Source organism: Melanotaenia boesemani, chromosome 14, assembly GCF_017639745.1.
Source record: "Melanotaenia boesemani isolate fMelBoe1 chromosome 14, fMelBoe1.pri, whole genome shotgun sequence".
Lineage (NCBI taxonomy): Eukaryota > Metazoa > Chordata > Actinopteri > Atheriniformes > Melanotaeniidae > Melanotaenia > Melanotaenia boesemani.
The window spans coordinates 4942083-4961809 of NC_055695.1; the positions used below are offsets into that span (position 1 = coordinate 4942083).

A 19727-nucleotide genomic window follows, 5' to 3' on the forward strand; every position below is an offset into this window, starting at 1 on the left:
ACCAATGTGCTTTGAGGGTGCATAGCTTTTGAAGATCTGGAATACTGTGGAAATTCTTCTGTGTTTAATTAGACACTTAATATAAACACTGTTGACAACATAGAAGTTCCTGCAAAGACCTTTTATTGCCAATCCCACAACAGTGAAACCTTCAAGGAAAACACAAGAAACTAAAATCATCTATGAAGATGTAGTTTGAAGGACGCGTCACTTAAAGTGTTCATTATTTTCCTGTTTTTTTTGTTTTTTGTTTTGTTTTTTTAGTGGAGGAACACGTGCTGATAAAATCCGTTTTTTCTTTTTAACCTTCCTGCTGGTGCAGCTGATGATGCACAAACATCAAAATCCCAGAAGGGGGAGCCATTGCATCAATGTCTCATTTATATATAAATATGTGTGTGTGTGTGTGTGTGTGTGTGTGTGTGTGTGTGTGTGTGTGTGTGTGTGTGTGTGTGTGTGTGTGTGTGTGTGTGTGTGTGTGTGAGACCTTATATTTGTTGTCCTAAAAATAGGGCTACACAGGGATCTGTTTTGTGTAACATTTAAATGTTTCCTTTTATAGAAATATCTGATAAATGTTTTTTTATATAACAGTAAAATGTGGTTGTGTGCAACTATATGCATGCTTTTGTGTGTGTATTAATATATATAATCTATTAGGAGGTGATACCTCTTCTTTGAATACATGTTTTGGTTTGGATTCTTACAAGTTTTATTACCTCATGGTGTTCTAAGTTCTCTGTCATCCAGGTCATTGTGATTGTAAAAGCTAGAATCAAGGCAACTGAACTCCTGTTTCTTGTCTTGAAGACATTTTATCCAAACGTCCTTTTTAGTTTCAACTGAGGAACTGAAGAAACCTTTCAGAAACATTTGAAATGTCTCCTGTTTCTTGTCTGGGAATCAAGAAACAGAAGTCCAGCTGCCTTTGCTCAAAGCTCTTCCATACTCATTGATTTGTACTAAAAAAAATCTGCTTGCAATTCCTCCCCATGGCTCCACCGCTTGCCCTTTGCTGCATGTAAGGACCGTCGTTTCTGGCCTTTTTGTCCTCATCAGGCAAATTGTCCTCAATACTCTTTTACTCCAACAGGAAAAGGGCCAAGTTATGGGGCTAAGGGGAGAAAATGAAATTTGCTCCCTTTACGCTACGACCACTTGAGGGCAGTATTACGTCGCGCTAAACACGCACACACACGAGCACATCTGCATGTCAGTCATGTTTTATCCTTGTACAATTTAAATAAAGAAATAAAACAACCTAAACATCTGTGGGATTTAATGTTCCTAAATTATCCAGTTATATGCACGTTCTGAATCAATATCATTTATAAACAAGTTCAGAATGTTATCACATAATCTGCTGCTTTTCATCAAAGTGTTATGTGTGACAGACACACAGAGACACACAGAAAGACAGACAGACAGACAGACAGACAGACAGACAGACAGACAGAGACAGAGACACACAGACAGACAGACAGACAGAGACACACAGAGACAGAGACACACAGACAGACAGACAGACAGACAGACAGAGACACACAGAGACAGAGACACACAGACACACAGATAGACAGACAGACAGACCGACAGAGACACACAGACAGACAGAGACACACAGAGACAGAGACACACAGACAGACAGACAGACAGACAGACAGAGACACACAGAGACAGACAGAGACAGACAGAGACACACAGACAGACAGACAGACAGACAGACAGACAGACAGAGGGGTTTATGCTGCAGATATGAATAGATTATTTTGCCCATCACACACCGACGCACACGTAGCAGCTAAAGCGCGGGGCTCCGCGGTCAGTCACGGCTGATCCAGAAGACTCACCGCCTGGCAGGACCTCACAGGTGACAGCATTTGTTTCTTTCTCCTCCTCCTCCTCCTCCTGCTGTGGCCCTGCAGACACTTGCAAATTACAGAAGAGAGCAAAATAAAAGCACTCAAGTGAGAAAATGACTTAATGTGTGTTATTTTTATGTTATAAAAAAAAAAGAAAAACTTTAGTTTTTCACTTTTTCTTGTTTTGGGAGTTAAATTCTGGGGTTTTATGTTAGCTTTTTTATTTTATTTTTATTTATTAGTTTGTTTAAAAAGAAAACGTCGTTTCAGAATATTTTATGAGAGTTATAAAATAAAAAAGTGAAAAGGAACCAACTAACATATATGATTTACAAATGTTTTATTCATGCTATCTATATCCCTCAAGAAGTTGATTAATGTTAACTGATTAAAAGAAATCGAGTTAAGGAATATGTTTCCATAACTGTATCAGTTATGTTAGTGCTCTTCTTTTTATTTTTTATTGACCTTTTTTATTAAAAAAAAATAATCTCTAAAATACTTCAGTTTTAACATATATTTGACATTCAGTATTTGACATAAATTAGAAACATTATCTGTATTAGCCGACTGTTTATTCATCTCTGTGTAATATGATGATTTACTTAAACATGGTCAAATAATAGATAAGCGTTACTTTAAGTATTTGTAGTAAGTAGATTTACAAGCTTAATTTCTACAAGATAATAACTAAAACTTGAAATTAATTAAAACACAAACCGCATTTCAAACAAAAGTAAACTATAACTAAAACAACAATAATTAAAAAGGGTCATGGACTGTCAGTAAAATTTATCCAAAGACAGTAAAACAATAAGAAAATATAATAAATTGTATGCATTTATAAACATGTGTGTTTAACTGAGCAAAAATCCCTTTAACAATTCACAAACTTTAATCAAATGAAAGTCGCTTTTTCAGCCTTCTTTATTTTGAAGTTTGACAATAAATTATAAGATATTCTAAATGGTTTGTTTAATGAATTTGCATTTATCATAAATACGATTATTTACATCTTTGCGGTGTTAAAAAAGCCTCTTTCAAACATAGTTCCTAAATACAAAATTGTTTTCAGGACTTGCAGCTAACTCAGGAACTCAGAACTGCCCAGGAACCTTTGAGCATTTTAATGGCTCTTTTAACGTCTGGTCAGTGTCTTGGGAACATTCGGAGGTCTTCATCTTTAAAAATCCCAGCTGACTGAGCAGCAGCAGCTCGCTCGTAGGGAAGCTTTTCTCACTCTGCTCGGCCAAATGATCTTCATTTAACCCTTAATTAGTTTCCACACGCCGCCCACCGGCGCTGTGGGTGGGGAGGAGGGAAGCATCCAAACCCTTTCATGTCTGTCTTGTTTATTCAGCGGCTTAACTGCAGCTGATGCCGTTTCTGAAAGACTAAAGGTTGATAAGTACCAACTTTTTGCATTCCTAATAAATAATAGCGTTGATACATTTATCAAAAACATGTAAAGATTTTTCAAAGTAATTCTTAATCTGCAGAATGGACAGGTACGGCAGAAGGTGCTGCAGAGCAGCTTGTTGGTTAATTTGTTTGTTCTACTATGAACCATTTCCGCTTTTACCCACAGCGTGGATATAGAGGAGTTGTCGAGTTCAGCTATTTAATCAGAAACGTTCAGCCTTCAAATATAAATGTATGTTCAAATATCACTTAATATATTTTTATTTATAATTTTATTTATTTGATTACTCTCAGTTTAAAAAATTTACAAATAATAAAATTCCAGCATTTTTGGGCACACCCTTTAAAGTATTTTAATAACTCCATGTCTGAAGTGAAAAAGGGAAGGAGAGAGTGGGAGGAGGAGGAGAAAGGGGGTGGGGGTTGTGACATTTATCGCGGTGCTCTTTTCCACAGGTTCATTTCGTCGTCCCATTGGATGATGGAGCACACATTCTGGATTCGGGGTGGAGCAGCTCGAGTAGCCAAAAGGGAGGAAAAATGTGAGGAGTAAAAGAAAAAAAAGTTTCTTGCTGTGTAGACCAATGCTTCGCCAGCCTTCTTAGTTTCCCCAATGCTCGCTGCAGCAGTGCGCGCTCTCTCCAGTTTACCGTGGCGAACTGTGTCTTCAAAAAGGGACTTCTAGGCCACAAAGAAACAAGATTGAACTGTTGGAAAGTCGGAGCACACGCAGACGCTGTGACATTTTCTGCGGGGTATTAGTTTGGAGAGGTTTTACGCATTGCGCAGGATGCAGGCGCGCTATTCCGTCTCCAGTCCCAACTCTTTGGGAGTCGTTCCCTACATCAGCAGCGAGCAGAGCTACTACCGGGCCAGTGGTGGATACACTGGAATGCCTGCGCCTATGAGCATGTACCCACATGCGGCCCACGAGCAATACCCGGCCAGCATGGCCCGGGCGTACGGACCGTACGCCCCCCAGCACCAACCGAAGGACATGGTCAAACCTCCCTACAGTTACATCGCTCTCATCACCATGGCGATCCAGAATTCACCGGAGAAAAAGATAACCCTGAACGGGATTTATCAGTTCATCATGGAGAGGTTCCCCTTCTACCGGGACAACAAGCAGGGCTGGCAGAACAGTATACGGCACAATCTCTCCCTCAACGAGTGCTTTGTCAAAGTGCCCCGGGACGATAAGAAACCCGGTAAGGGGAGCTACTGGACCCTGGACCCGGACTCTTACAATATGTTTGAGAACGGCAGCTTTCTACGGCGCCGCAGGAGGTTCAAAAAGAAGGACGTGCAGAGGGATAAAGAAGACCGGGAGAGGCAAAGCAAGGACCCCTCTGTCCGCCCCACGGGCCGAGAACAGGACGCAGCGGTGCAAGGCTCTCAACCGGTGCGGATCCAGGATATTAAGACGGAGAACGGAACCACAACGCCGCCTCAGGCCACATCTCCGACTCTGGGCGCCGTGCCCAAGATTGAGAGCCCTGATAGCAGCAGCATGTCAACAGGCAGCCCTCACAGCGTCCCCTCCACCAGGTCACTCAGCATGGAAGGAGCCGAACACCACCACAGCCAGGCCCCGGCGCAGGGCTTCAGCGTGGATAACATCATGACCTCCTTGCGGGGGTCTCCGCAGGGAGAGCTCTCCCCACCTCTCATCGCCTCGTCTCGGACAGGTATCACCCCGTCACTCTCGCTCAACTACTCCCCGAACCAAACATCCGCCTACAGCTCAACAACCTGCAACCAGAGCGCCATCTCCACGAGCCCCAACGCGACTTATCACTGCAACATGCAAGCAATGAGCCTGTACGCTGGGGACAGATCGTCTGGAGGCCACCTGGCGCCGTCCACCACGGTGGAGGAGGCTCTGCCCGACTATTGCATCACCACAACCACCGCGTCCCCGCTTGGGCACGGAAACCTAAACCAGGCAGGCCAGGACAGTCACCACGCGCACCAGGGTAGGCTCGCTTCCTGGTACGGGGACCTGAGCCACCTGAGCCCGGGTTACCCAGCGCAGCAGCAGAACTTCCACTCTGTGCGGGAGATGTTTGAGTCTCAGCGGATCGGGTTGAACGGCTCCCCGGTTAACAGTAATAATAGCTGTCAGATGGCGTTCCCGTCCGGCCAGTCCATCTACCGCACCTCAGGAGCGTTTGTTTATGACTGCAGCAAGTTCTAAAACCAAAAGCGTCTTTTAAATTAATAACTCTAATATATACTTTCTATATTTTTTGTACTTTTGGTCTTTCTTTCAAAACTCCAAATGGACATGATATTCTGAGGGTTTTTCTCGAGAGCTGTGTAACACCAAAACACGTAAGTTTCTTTCCCTCTCACTTTGAGAATTGTTTATAAAATGGCTCAAATACCAGCTTTTTATGACTAAACTGTAAATTATAGCCTAATATAGTAATTTATTTTTAGGAAAGGGGAGTGGTTAGATATTGAGGACCAAACACTTAGACGTTTTCCAGTTTTCTCGCTGTTGCCTTTAATTTGCTCAGTTCTTGTATAGAAATAGAGGAGGGAGGGAGGGAGAGGGGAGGGGGGGACTTTGTAGCCATACTGACCTATTTTATTCATTCTGTGTTGTTTGTTTAAAAAACTATTTTGAAGGCATTACAGTTTGTTTTGTTTAATAAAGTGCCGTCTATTTGATTTTAATTGGAGTGATTTATTAGTATTGGTAACCCTCGAATGGAGCTGGTTTAAAAACGAGAAGCCGATAGTGTAAAACAAGATCACAGCTTAAAATAAGGATGATTTGAAATGATTTATAACATCCCATAAATTCAGACTAAATATCCGAAGTTTTTTGGCCAAAGAAAATAAACTTTTTTTCAGGAAAAAGTGCAATGAGCGCGGACAGTGTTGCAAATGCGCAAAGAGGACTTCTTTTAGAGAATACACATTATTTGGATTTTGTTTCAAAATTTGAGTGAAAACGTATATAATAATGCAATTAATGTGCCTGCGTATTTGCTCCAAGAGGGAATATTTTTTTTAAACCTTTTAGGCTGCGGCCTCCAGAGATGCAACTTCTTTTCCCTTTTTAAAGCTCTTTTTCTTTTCCTTTGTTTTTACCCTTCGGTCTCACCTGCACATGGTATATTTTCAGTTTTGATTGTAAATAACCTGACAGTAAATAAACTCACGCGTGGCAGCAATTCAGTAGTGCGGTTTTTTAACTCACTAAAAGGCCTTGTCAGCAAAACAAATCAAGTCATTACAAACTGAACAGGCTTCCGTCTGACTTCTACTCGTGAATGATGGGAGGATTTGGATGAAAAACCAGAAAAAAGAAAAGAAGGGGGAATAAAGCTGCAGCTGCATTTATTTTGGATGTCTTTGGGGAACATTTAGCTGCAGGTTCAGACCCTGAAGGTCCCTGCTGACGCATGAGGACGGTCTGATGGATATGAGATCTGACTGAGGGATGTACGACAAGCTGCTTTGCATTTTGGGTCTCGCACAGTGAACTGTAGCTACTGGCGGTGACTGATTGAAATATCGCTGCTGTCAGATGTTTATTTATCTCTTTACTTCCTTGATCATGTGAGGCAGCCACCCACTCTCCTCCGTTCTAAAAGAAATTACCCAGGCTCTAATGAAGATCAACTTGCAAAAGGTAAACCTTTTAAAGGTTGACCTATAATAACAATAGTAAACACACACACACACACATATATATATATATGGTATATATATATATATATATATATATATATATATATATATATATATATATTCTTTTATTTCATGGCTTCCTCTGCAATCATTCAATAGCCTGCATTGAGAGAGCTGATGATACATTACACCTCTCCAGTGTGGTGTGTGTACATGGGGGTGGGATGGTAATAGAAGAGGGATCTTTGCACAACGGGGCAAGCCGTGGATAGCCAGCAGTGAAAGCTAACAGTCACTTTTAGGCCTGTGTGGATTGCATTTTAATGGATAAGCGAAATTAAAAATAAATAAATAAATAAATAAATAAATAAATAAATAAATAAATAAAAGATTTCCAGCACGCGGACGCTCCACAGGGCCACATGTCAGATGAGCGAGAATCACTGAAGCTGCCATGTAAACAATGCGTTATTGGCTTGACTGCTACACCTTTAAAGGGGGCTTATACGGCTCAACTGCAGTCTGTCATTTAAAACCCCGCCAAATTACAACTTATTGTGCAACTTATTACAACTCAAGGCTTCCCAATAAAGACGAGAGACGATGTTATTGCTCCCAAACAAACGTTTCTGTGATTGATGCGGCTCTCCAGAGTTAGGAAGGAAAATCCAGGCACTCTTGCGAATCGTTTTTCATTATGAAGACAAGACATGAGGAGGTTATAGAGGTCAGTGGAGAGGATGTCAACAATGCACTTTAGGAAAGGATGGTGAGAAGCCTGTGTTATAGCCTGTCACTGCCTTATCTAAACCACCTTCACTGAGACTGTACAAGGCAGGGCGGTGGGCTCGTGTGTTGTGGCAGCTTGCAGGCCTGCTGTACAACAAGCTAAAGACTCCCAGAGGAGGAGGGAGGCATTCTTCGGTCTGGAAATGCTGCCAACCCGCTCCACAGACTCGCTGCAGTGCATCCAAAAAGGCTTGATTGAGGAATTAAAATGCTGTGTTGTGTTGGAGGTGGTTTTATGTTCAGCTCATAACGACTAGCCTCGAGGGATCACACGTGCATAGGTGTGTTTTACGGTGCAAGTTGTGTGCCGTGGATTCACCGCAGTGTTGAGTGAACGTTGTGCCAAACGACCTCTGGAAAAGTCAAATCAATTCTAAAGTTATTTATCGAAAGAGCAACCTGATACTCAGCGCCATCAGAAGTTCAGCAGATTTTTAGGAGGAAAAGGAAAAACTCTTAAAATTACGAGGGCATTTTTTTAGTAGTGAGGAGCTATTTTCTTGTAAAAGATATTTTTTCCCACCATAAAGCACAGCTTAATTAAAAGACTAAACAAAAACACGAATTTATTAAAAATGTAGTTGCTATATCAGTAGCTTGAAAAGTAGGCTAACAAATAAGTAAATTAAATTGATAAACCAACAATAACAACAACAACAATAATAATAATAATAATAATAATAATAATATAATGTAATGATTGTCACTGACGTAAGTGTTTTATGTCCAATTTTGGTGCAACCACATTAAAATCTTGATCTTAACAGAATTTCTTTCTTTACAAAAGTAGTTTAACTTTAAAAGCAGAAGCTTTGTGGCTGATAAGTCCTAAATGCAGCCTGAATCAAGCCTGCCTGCTTTGCAGCGTGAGGTGTGTTTGTGTGTGTGAAGCTGAGCTCGGCCTGCTGCGTCTTTTTGAAGCGGAGCTAAATCCCCCCATAGCGGCTAAGATTGCACCCCCTTCCCCAGTCTTTAATCCCGCAGGACTCCGGCACAAACAAAGATCTTGATGCCAGTTTTCTGCCTCATTTGTTGTTGTTTTTAAAGCATTTATGTCACGAATGAGTCCAAGAAATCCTGCCGAGCTCAATCCTATATCCAGTTTCCAAACCATCCGAAGGCCTCAGTGATGCTCAGTGAGACCGGAATAACGGATTTGTTTTGCGTCACATTATTTGGTTATCTGTAGGAATTTCCAAAGTTTTTATTTATTTTTTTTATTAATGAATTAACTTTTTTGTTCGTTTTCATCTATGGTGGATTTTTTTTTAATCTTTTCTAAAAACCAGATTGAATTATTTTACTTTGCGATCCTGGAGTTTTGGATACTCTTTTTTTCCCGTATTTGATTAAATGTCTTTAATTTTACAGAATTAACATAGGCACATTATCATTTAAATTTTTTTTTGAAGAAGCTCGCATATTATGTATTCCCTAAAATATCTTTAATTAGGCTAAATCTGATGTTTGGTGGCGGAAGTCCCTTCAGTCCGCCCAGGTTTAATGCAGCAGGACGTATTATCATTTTAAATTCTACAAAGAATATATATTTTCGAATTATGACTGAATGCGACTTTATTCTTTGTTAAAATGCACTGAAAGTTGTCCACACATTGCACATTTGCTCTCATGTCGCTGCTTTGAAAGAAAGCGGTTATTTTTATATTTCTCGGTTATAAATAAAGGGATTTGTCCAGAAGGTTTAATAGAAAAATCTATCCATTTTTTTAGACTTATGAAATCTCTGGTCACCATTAAATCCCTTTAATCTCCTAAAACGTTTATTTAGTTGCCTGAATGTTTTTATTTCTGCTCCAAAACTTTCTCCTTCCTTGTTCGCCAACATCTGATCACAAACATCGGCTAATTGTCGTTGAGGGATACGCGGCGCACCTGTGTGAGGCCTCGGGCTGTTTATATATGTGTGTGCGCTTTCTGCTCTCGGAGCGGTTTCAGGGGCCCAAAACAGCGCCAGGGCCACATCTGTTTCTTATTCGGAGTCCGCGCAGACGCAGCGCTGTCCAGGACGATCACAGAGACTCTTCACATGTCCTGTAGGTGTTGTCCCAAAAACAGACAGAGGCGATCTCAGCCTCCTCAGACCGCTCGCTGAGACCTTCAGGGCTTCGTGCAAGTTGAATGTCAAACTGCTCCACCGCCTAAACAATACCAGCAGTGTGGTGCTTTTACTGGAATGCCTTACTTAAAAACAGTCCGTTTTTCTGCTTTTCGTCCACATTTCTCATGGAAATACTGTATTGTTTTCTTTTTCAACTATAATTCTTTCACAGCTTACATGGAATAAAAGTCAAGCTTGCAAAGTGCCACACAGCTGCAGACAAAGCACTTTAATCAGAAAAAATAGTCCCGCTAATAGTTAGATGCACATGAAAGCTCCTTGATAATTCATGAACAAAATGAAATAAATAAAACAACAGTGATAGAGGCCATGCAGTCTCCTTCATTATAAACATTTATACTTGTGAACATTTATTTCTCTCACTGCAATCCATTTATATCCTCACTTGTTAAAGATTTGACATTGTTTAGAAATGTAAATCTATGAGCTAGTGACTGTAAATAGCCCATAATTTATTTAAAATATAATAGTTTTTTTATTCCTTGTTTACATTTAATTATCCATGAGGACTAATAGAGTCATTGGGACATAAACTAAACCACATAAACACAAAACAATACAGATATTCCTTTAAAACAAGTGAAGTTTCTGCCTGATAAAGTAAAAAGCTGCAGAATTGGAGATAGTTCAAAGAGAAAACATCTCTGTGGGTCTGAATAACATCTGTTGGTCTAGCATGTTCTCTGAAGGCAGTGTCAATCAGGACAGATGAGAAAAGCCTGACAGCAGATCTGTGGGACTCTGGGCTCCGGGGGAAAAACAAGCATCCTGCTGAATAAAAAGAGCATGGCATGCTTGCAAATAAAAACCCTGGAAAGACAAAGCAAGTGGAGACAATCTGGCCGACTTCTAAACAGCACACACAATACTTACCCAACTATCTTACCTGCATCAATCTGCTGTTTTCACTGCAGTAAAATATACAATCACAACAGGCAAAAACCAGCAACTATATTTTTATTATCCGTGTAGCCCTTAACAATCTTTTAATGTTGCAGTAGAAAACAAACATGTAAAAATGTCAGAATTCATGATAGCAAATAGATCATTATTACATAATAACAAAACAGAATTATAATAATCAGTTCTTCATTTTTTTATATTCCATTTGGTCATCTTCTAAAGGAGCAAAAGTAAAACTTTGACAAATTAATCAATTTCCCCACATTCAAAAGATACACATAAATAAACCCGTCGAACCTGCCATCTATAAATTATGACATGAAAAAAGGCATTTATATTGGGTGAAAAACCAAAACAAATAATATAATATGAGAAACAGACACAAGATTCAAAGGCAACGATTGGTTCCCTCAAACACCCGTAACAAAGATAAAAAAGGACACAATCACTTCATATGGAAAATTCAAAAAGGTAGCAATGAAGGGGGAAAAAAAAAGCCCCGCCACTGTTGGTCTGACAGAACTCTGGACTGCTGTAATATCTCCATCATATCTGGAGGAACTGACATATTTGGCCTCAGGCATTTGGATTTTGTCTCATTAGTTCGATGTCTGCATCCACCATCTCCTTCACCAGCTCCTGCACAGACATGATCAGATTTAAACAGGAAGCAATTAGAAAAGACGGCTATTTTAATGCAAATAATCCAACAAACTGTCCCTTAAAAACACAGCAGTCAGTAAGAACCCTCATCTGTTTGTCTGAACTGTGATTTAAACCGGGACAAAAACGAATGATTGTACAGACACACACTGAGATGCAGCATTTACCTCATAAACAATATGATTTAATAGCAGTAAACAGATTTATTAGACATTTTCACAGAGTTCTTGTCACATTTTGAGCTTAATCAGTTATTGAGTTTTTTTTTTTAGCCAAAAACTGCACCAAAATCAACCATCAGATGTCTGATTTTATCACAAATTAAACTTTTTCTTAATAAATATTTTTTAAAAGAAAAAACAAACAAAAAAACAAGCTGCTAATTATTATTTTTACCTAAAAAATCTTAATCCTCAAAAATAGAAATACTTAAAATATTTATTTAAAAACAAAATAAAACAAAAAACTTGAAATAATAATAAATAAAATAGAAACACATTTTATATATAAAGAATCTCCCTAAGTGCTTTTTATATTTGTATTTTATGCACTGTTTATGGGATATTAAAATTTCCCTCTAGGATTAATAATATATTTTTAATTTCATATAATAAAAAAATATTTTCTTTTTGGGATATATTTTATTATGTATTTCAGGATGGTGTTTACAGAAGGAGGTGCTTCTAAAAGTTCAGCAGAACCGTTGGATTGGCTCCTCGTGCCGACGGGACGGGCTCTTTACATCTTTGTAGATCTTCTGTTGTTTAATTAGAATAATATTAAGTTTAATTTTAGACACTACCGATAGTTGGTGAGTGAATATTATTCACTATCTAGTGAATAAAATCCCAGTAAGAGGTATAAATCAGTTTTTCTTTTCAACAAAGAACTTTTTTTTCTCTTTAAAACAACAACAAATCCACAGATATTTCTATTGCTGTTGTATTTGTCCAGCTCGATGAGGTGTGTTTAAACCAACGTCAGACGTACCTCAAAAGTCACCTTTGGCTTCCAACCCAACTTCTGATTGGCCCTGCTGCTGTCACCTTGCAGATAGTCCTAATGGAAAGGAAGGTCAGGAACGAGAGAAAAGGAGAAAGGAGGGGAAAGAGAGTGGGGGAGAGAAAAAAACAAATCATCTGTCATGTCTGATGTGATAGCTGAGAGCAGGACGGTCCTGCAGTCCAGCTGATGAGTCGTACTGATATGAAGACGCGATGGATTCAACTCTGCGTCCACACTGTGTTCAGCCGGACTCAAGAGATGGAGGGTGATGATTACTTTCTCTCTCTCTATTTCACACAAACTATCTTCTCTCCTGAGGGAAAAACGAGGTCACAGAGTCTCGCTGGCCATCAATCCCCCCTCTCGGCTCCCCACCTCCGATCTGTCCAGACAGCCCTCGTCGGTGCCAAAGCATGATGAATTGTGGGACTCTGGTGGTGTAACCCTCAGCCCAGAACCCGCCTTTCACCCTGTACCCCCCTCCATAACCTCTAACTCATTTTCCCCCCCTGTTGTGTTTTGCACTGGGTTCGGCATCCAGTGAGATCCTGCTTCAGACCACCAAAGAGACAGAAAAGGAAAAAAGAAACTCTTTCTCTGTATGTCTGTTTTTAAAGCTCCCTGTCTTCCTCTGCAGACGTCTATTTTTGTCTCCATATTTGTGGGGATCTTTCATCTGTCACTCAAACATATCTGAGTCAGAAACACTGGATGTTTATTCATATCAAAGCTAATTCCAAAATCAACGACTTTACTGTCATAATCTAAATAACTTAAACATTTTATTTTACTAAGAATAAACACAATCTTTTATAGAACAGATCATCAAATATGTTACTTGTCCAGACGTATGTGGACATTAAACAACTTAAAAAGTCAAATGAGATCAATTTAATGACACTTTTTCTCTCAATTTATTGTTACATGCGTAAAATATACGAAATTATAATTCACTGCAGCATCAGAAACATAATCCTTATTTCCAGCATTAGATCATGTACATCACATCGTTCTTAAAAGATGTTTTTACTCATTTATCAAACATTTATTGGCAAATTCAAATTCCAACTAGCTCCACGCATGTGCTTTTTCATTTGTGTATGTGCTGATTAGCTTCAATTTCAGACAAACTGATAATAAAATTATGATCAATAAATCAATGAATCAATTATAAGTGCCATGCTTTTAACAAAAGACTCACAGGAAATGTTGCACTGGATGAGACTCAGAAGACAAGATCCAGCATGTGTGCACAGTGCACATTTTGTTCGTACCTCACATAATGACGTAATCAGAGAGGCAAGAATTTTAAAGAGGACGCACGTAGAATATTTGTTGATTTAAGTCATTCTACTCAATCATATGTTCTCAGTATTATTTGTCGAAGTATGAACCAGAACTGAAGTTTTAAAGGTTATTTAATCTGCTGCTGATGTCAGTCTCAAGTCGTCCCACCAGATTTGGGAGATTTTGGAGGGATTTGTCCATGCAGCAGCAGGAGCGTCAGTCAGGCCCGGCTAACACACTGCGTTCCAGTTCATCACAGAGATGCTGAACGGTTTCCTTTCTTCTTTTGCATCAAACCTGGGCCACGTTTAACCCGTTCGGAATTATCATTTTGTTTCTAAAACCTTGAAATCTACAAACAGTCCAGTTTATCTTTTTTGCTTCTCAGACTTTTCTGTGATGTTCGTGGCTTCAGGCTCGAAAGGTAAAACGACACAAACGCCACTTCAGGTCAGAATGGGTTAAACATGGGAAACTTTTTAAAACAAAGTTGAAAAGGTGCTATTATGTAAAATGTCCATGCATGCTGTAGTTCTGCACTATTTATATTCCCGTTAATTGGAACTGGAGTGCTTAACAGAAACTATGAAAAATAGCCCAGACAAAGAGTAAACAGAGAGGGGTGGTGTTATCTGGTGCTGAACCTCTTGAAAACGTCTTTTCTGGGTGATCTTATTACAGAGGAACGCACACAGCAGCACTGGCATAGTTCAACCTTTTAGAGAGCAGGGACCCACATCCTAGAGAGGCTCCACAGCGTTTAATCACACTCTTCTGATTACACACAAAGGCAAGAGCACTGAACACACACAGAGGGAACAAGTACAGGCTGATTCTGGCTCTGACGCCGTTCAGTTTAATATTATCCGACCCCAGCTGAAAACCTGATTCAGTTCCTGGTCGTTTTTATTTTTAACTTCACATGCCGCTGTTGAAGCCCAGCACATGAAAGGCCATTTTCTCCTCCATCTGCAACGGCAGGACAAACAGCTCCTTCTCATGTGAGCAGCTCAGTACATTACTCACAAGCATTTCTGGCTCTGAAGCCATAACTGGAAACATTTTCAGACTAATTACCTACAGCAATGAGACATAATTTATCATGCTGCTGAATGTAATTATTATAGGGTGACTTACTCACAATTACATTAAATAATCCACTTGCTTCATAATTATATTGATTAAGGTCTGTAATGGAGAACATTTGATAGCTGGCATAAAAGAAACAACTGGTCTCCTCACGAACACTGGTAAAAGCCGACTATTAGACATCGCTACTACACCTGCTCTAACATTTATTTGGCTCCATGACAGTCTCTTATTGGCTGTTTGATAAAAAAAAAAAAAAAAAAAACCCTTGTTTGAAGTGAGTCAATCACAGATGTAAAAACAAATCAAAGAAAACAAAAGCAAGACGTTTGGAGGATTGAGGGATTTGCCTTTTACTTGGCCCATCTACATGCATTTCATATGTAGGTCAGATGAAGTGAAACAAACTCCCTGCAGCTCCCTGTTGAAGAAATACAAGACGACACCAGGAGGGAGCTTCTGCAGAGGAACCCAGCTTACCGTGGCTGAGGGACATCAACCTTTTTAATTTGTAACTGGCAACTAAATGCACTTTGTTTATGATGCTCTGCCTTTAACAACCGTTCGGTTTAGAGATTGTGCCATCTGTGTGTCTGTTATCTAAAGTCCAAGCCCAAAAATCAAGCTTAATCTTTCTAGATTGTACTTCCTTTCTACTTTTGCAGAATTCTACAAAGAGCAGCGCAGAACAACAGCATAGCTATAATCCTTTACAAACCAACTCAAAAATGACCTGACTGCAAAGCTAATTGGAAACTGAGAGGGGTGATGGAAACACAGAGCAGCGCAACTTCTTTTTGTTGGCCGCTGTGATACTCTCAACTACACTGCTAAATGTTAGCAAATTTCAGCTAAACTATCGCTGACCCAGATCCAGAGAGAGCTTCCTTTGCAGCCAACTAATGTGACTGATGGCTTGGCTGAAAGTAAAGAAAGTTTATGACCGAGATTCACTTTTCAATTCTCTGACTTTTCACAGATGATGAATAAAGGCACTAAAAGGCAAAGCTTGACATGTGGGCTCATTTTAGAGCTATTAAAATATTCAAATCCAGATATTACACTATGCAGAAGGGTTACGGTTTGAGGGGGCTGTGTTCAGTCCCTTTTACCTGAATCTGATCTGTTCTTTTGTGCTGGGAGCCAGTTTCATCTGACCTGAGGCTAATATCATTTAAAGGTTGTATTAATGTCTGCATATTTTAACAACCACTTGGGGAACTTGTGCAAAAATCCTGGATCAAAAATGGTTAGATCACATCGGATCAAGCTTTCAGTTAACCGGAGACAGCTTAATGCAGGAATGTCTTAAAACTTTCTTGGTGCTTGGTACATATGTTTTAAAACATTACCTATTAGAAACTGTCTTGAACAGACTCTTATTCATTTCTTGGGTATCTTCTGAAATGATAACTTATTTTCAGGACATATGTCAAGCCTTTAGTACTTTTAGTGCAAGGAACCTCCAGATTTTGCTTGTCTGCATGTCCAATACAGTCTGCAATAATTAGACAGAAAACCAGAGCTGTCCTCACTGCTGAACTTTTTGTACCGAAGCTACTTTTTAACCGAAAATCAAAGGGACTTTAATTTAAAAAAAAAACTCAAGCGTTTCTTCCCACAAAGGTTTCTTATATTAAACTGTTGTCACAATATTGCAAAGTAGTGGGTAATTCATCTGCAGAAGTAAGAAAAATCAGCATTTGTCCCTGCAGGTTTGGTGGAGCACAGCACACAAACATAGCAGGAAATATAAAGTTAATGTCCTTCAGCTGCAGTCACCTAAAACCTGGCAATGTTGCACCTTAATACAGGATTAAAGATGTGTGTTTATTTAATTTGTGATTTTTATTTTTTAATATTTGGGAAACAGTTACAAACCTTTTAAATCTCTGATTCCCTGCATTGTTCTGATGATTTCTGCTCTGTCTCCTCTTTCCTTTTAAGCTGTTTTTGACCATCCCTGCACTTCCTCTCTAACTCTCATTTAGTGAGTGATGGTGGAAATTAAAGGTGACATGACAGAGACAGGATCAAGGGGAAAAGACAGTGGGAGGTACCTGATGGCAAAAGGTGTTAAGAACTGCAAGCCCCACCCTTTTTTGACAGTATTATCTATAAATAAGGGCTGGTACATTTTTTTTTTCCAAGTCCCTGGATCTTGGATTAATCTAAAATTTTAAGTCTCTTAGGGAAAGTTTAATTCATTGAAACCAAGTTTAATTAACTCCAATAAACTGGAAAAAGTTGCCATTTCAATCTCAAAACTTTCAGGCTATACATTGGAACCAACATACAAGGAATAAACAACACACAAGGCTGACAGTAGAAAGAAAAGTTTATGCCTCACATTAAAAATCATCAACATTTTCATCATAGTTGTCAAGTCAGATCTCTGAAATTTCTATCAGAGTATAGCAGAAGAACATCTGCTGAAATCAGATTCCTGTCTGGCTACTCTACCTTCTTAGCACACAACCACATAGCTTAGCATCCAGGAAGTTAATCCAGCATCTGGTCTTTCTCAACCAGGATTTCTGCAGGTGACAGACAACCTCACCCTGGCAGCTCTGCCTGCACGGTACCGCTCAGTGAAATCAAACCTGATACCAAACTGCTAACGAGAGCTTTCTGCGGCCGAGTGAACTCACCCCAAACAGAGCATGTAGCGAATAATTCAACATGAACTACTAACAGATGGGGGCACAATATAATCTTCATATGGATCCGATTTGGAACCAAATCCAACATTTTGGTACATCCTGTTTAAAGCATCATCCTGCCCGTGTCTGAAAATACACCGCAGCGAGGATAACAAAAACTGGTGAGTAAAAAGCTGAAAATGAGCCGTGACAAAATGTGCCCCTCAATCTGTGATCATTAGGACATTTTTAACGATTAAATGTCAACATGATCAGCACCCATGCCGCATATGACACCAAGAACGGGACCTCCGTGTGCCCATCCAGATCTCCAGGGGCTGGGCTATCGGGCAGAATTATTCAAATGTTACTTCACTGACTCAAGACTGTCAGTAACAATGTGCCCATAAATTTTGCAAGTCAATTCTAGTAAACCTTTTAAATATTTTCCAAAAGAAAAATGTGACTCACACCCATCAGCTGCGGTAAGATGAGTAAACCTGGTTGTATGGTGGGTGATAAATGGATGCGAGACCAGTGGTTGCCTACAAGATATGAAATTTTGAAAAAGATGCAAATCAAACCTTGGCTATAAACGAGCTATTAATGAGTGAAAAACCCAAATACTTTTTCCCCCCTTTTTAATAATGTTTATTTTCAGTGAGTAGTGGCCATATTTATTTTCTAGAAGTGTAACTAGCCTATTTAAACAAGCATGCCCTACCAGGTACTAAATATTTCAACAACTTATTAAAAAATCAAGCTGGCTTACAAATGGAAATTGAAATTGAAGGGTTTGTTACAAAACAAAACAAAACAAAAAAAAAAGAAAGAAAGAAAGAAAGAAAGATAGATTTCTGATCCTGTCATTTTCTGTAACTTCTATGGGACCTGGTCATGAGGGCAACAGTTTGAACAGAGAACCCCAGACCTTCCTCTCCAGCTCTTTTCTCGGAGCAGATAAAATCTCTCCAGCAAGTCCTGCATCCGTTATGCCTCCTCCTGGCATAGCATGTACCTCCCATGAAACTAGCATCGACATCTGCTACAAAAAGCAAAGATTAAATACTAAGCCAATGAAACTGGAAAACCTTTATGGACAGAATTTCTGTCCATAAAGGCTATAAACTAAATGCATGACAAAGGGCCCTGGTGCCATATGCAGATGAAAAGTCTGACTTACAGTTGGCAAGTAAACCAAACTCACTTTGGATGTAAAAGAATCGACTGGCTTGTATCAATGGTGTGATACCATATACTTCTGAGGCAGCCCCCACAGGACACCACCAGAGACACAATTATAAACTTTCTCCATGTCCACAAAATACATGAAGATTGCCTGGAAAAACTCCCATTCAAACTCTCGTATCCTTGCAAGAGTAGAGGGGTGGTCCAGTGTTCCAGGACCAGGACAAAAACCACATTGCTCCTCCTAAATCTGAGGTTTGATCATCTTCCAGACTCTTCTCTGCAGCACCCTGGCATAGGCCTTCCCAGAAATGCTGAAAAGTAGGAACAAGTGACCCCCTCTTGTTGGAAGACATCCCTTGGACCACCCGGATCTGCCAGTTCAGAGACGTTGCCCCCCAGTCTCCAAACATTGTTGTGCAGGGGTGTGAATCAAGACAATCCAACCAGATTCAGGGCCAAAAGGAGCTCCGTGTGAATCTCATCCACTGAGTTCACTCCTCCAGTGATCTCAATTTTGAGGAAAAGCAAGTCCAACCCAAACTCCACAGTCTCTGCTTCCATTATGGAAAGCATATCATTTGGATTGAAAAGCTTCTCACACCCTCCCACCACCCGACTCTATCCACCGTAGAGGCCAGCAGCACTCCATCTACATTGTGTGTGGTTTGCCATCAATTTAATTGGCTGGAAAATCATGTTCCACGGTTTCACCAAACTTTTCCCACTTCCAAGAGTTTTTGGCAATGCCACAATGCAAAATGTCTAAAATACTGTCTGCATGGGCGAGACTGTCCTCTGTAGGAACCCATGTTGAGACAGACCTGAGTCTTGAGTTAATCAGCATGGACATGGTTGGATCTGTGTATACCATCTTAAACATATCTTTTACTGAACATGATGTATGTTCATGAGAAAGAGGAGCTTGATAATGTAAATGTATGAAAGTATTTTGGGATCTAACTTAACTCTAGACTATCTTTAAATGTCATGTTGATAATCAATAAATTAATTAATAAACAAAGAGATAAATAAATACTGTTGGAATAAAACTGTAAACATTTAAGGGCATTTTTGAGACTCAATTCC

General features: G+C 39.7%; 2 protein-coding genes across 3 annotated transcripts in view; one reads left to right on the top strand and one right to left on the bottom strand.

Annotated features, from left to right (window-relative positions):
- The first annotated feature begins 3740 nt into the window (after positions 1-3740).
- LOC121652484 (forkhead box C1-A-like) lies at positions 3741-6471 on the top strand. Its single transcript, XM_042005239.1, has one exon. It carries the CDS (start codon positions 4075-4077, stop codon positions 5482-5484), a length of 1410 nt encoding a protein of 469 aa, XP_041861173.1. The 5' UTR covers positions 3741-4074; the 3' UTR covers positions 5485-6471.
- Positions 6472-10801: 4330 nt separating this feature from the next.
- gmds (GDP-mannose 4,6-dehydratase) overlaps positions 10802-19727 on the bottom strand; it is a 202021-nt gene continuing 193095 nt past the window's right edge. For both annotated transcript variants that reach the window (XM_042006915.1, XM_042006914.1), the window contains 2 exons: positions 12418-12486; positions 10802-11403 (listed from right to left, as the gene is read on the bottom strand). In XM_042006915.1, coding sequence (XP_041862849.1) covers positions 11341-11403; positions 12418-12486 — 132 coding nt within the window. In that variant the 3' untranslated portion in view covers positions 10802-11340. The remainder of the gene's footprint in view (positions 11404-12417; positions 12487-19727) is intronic.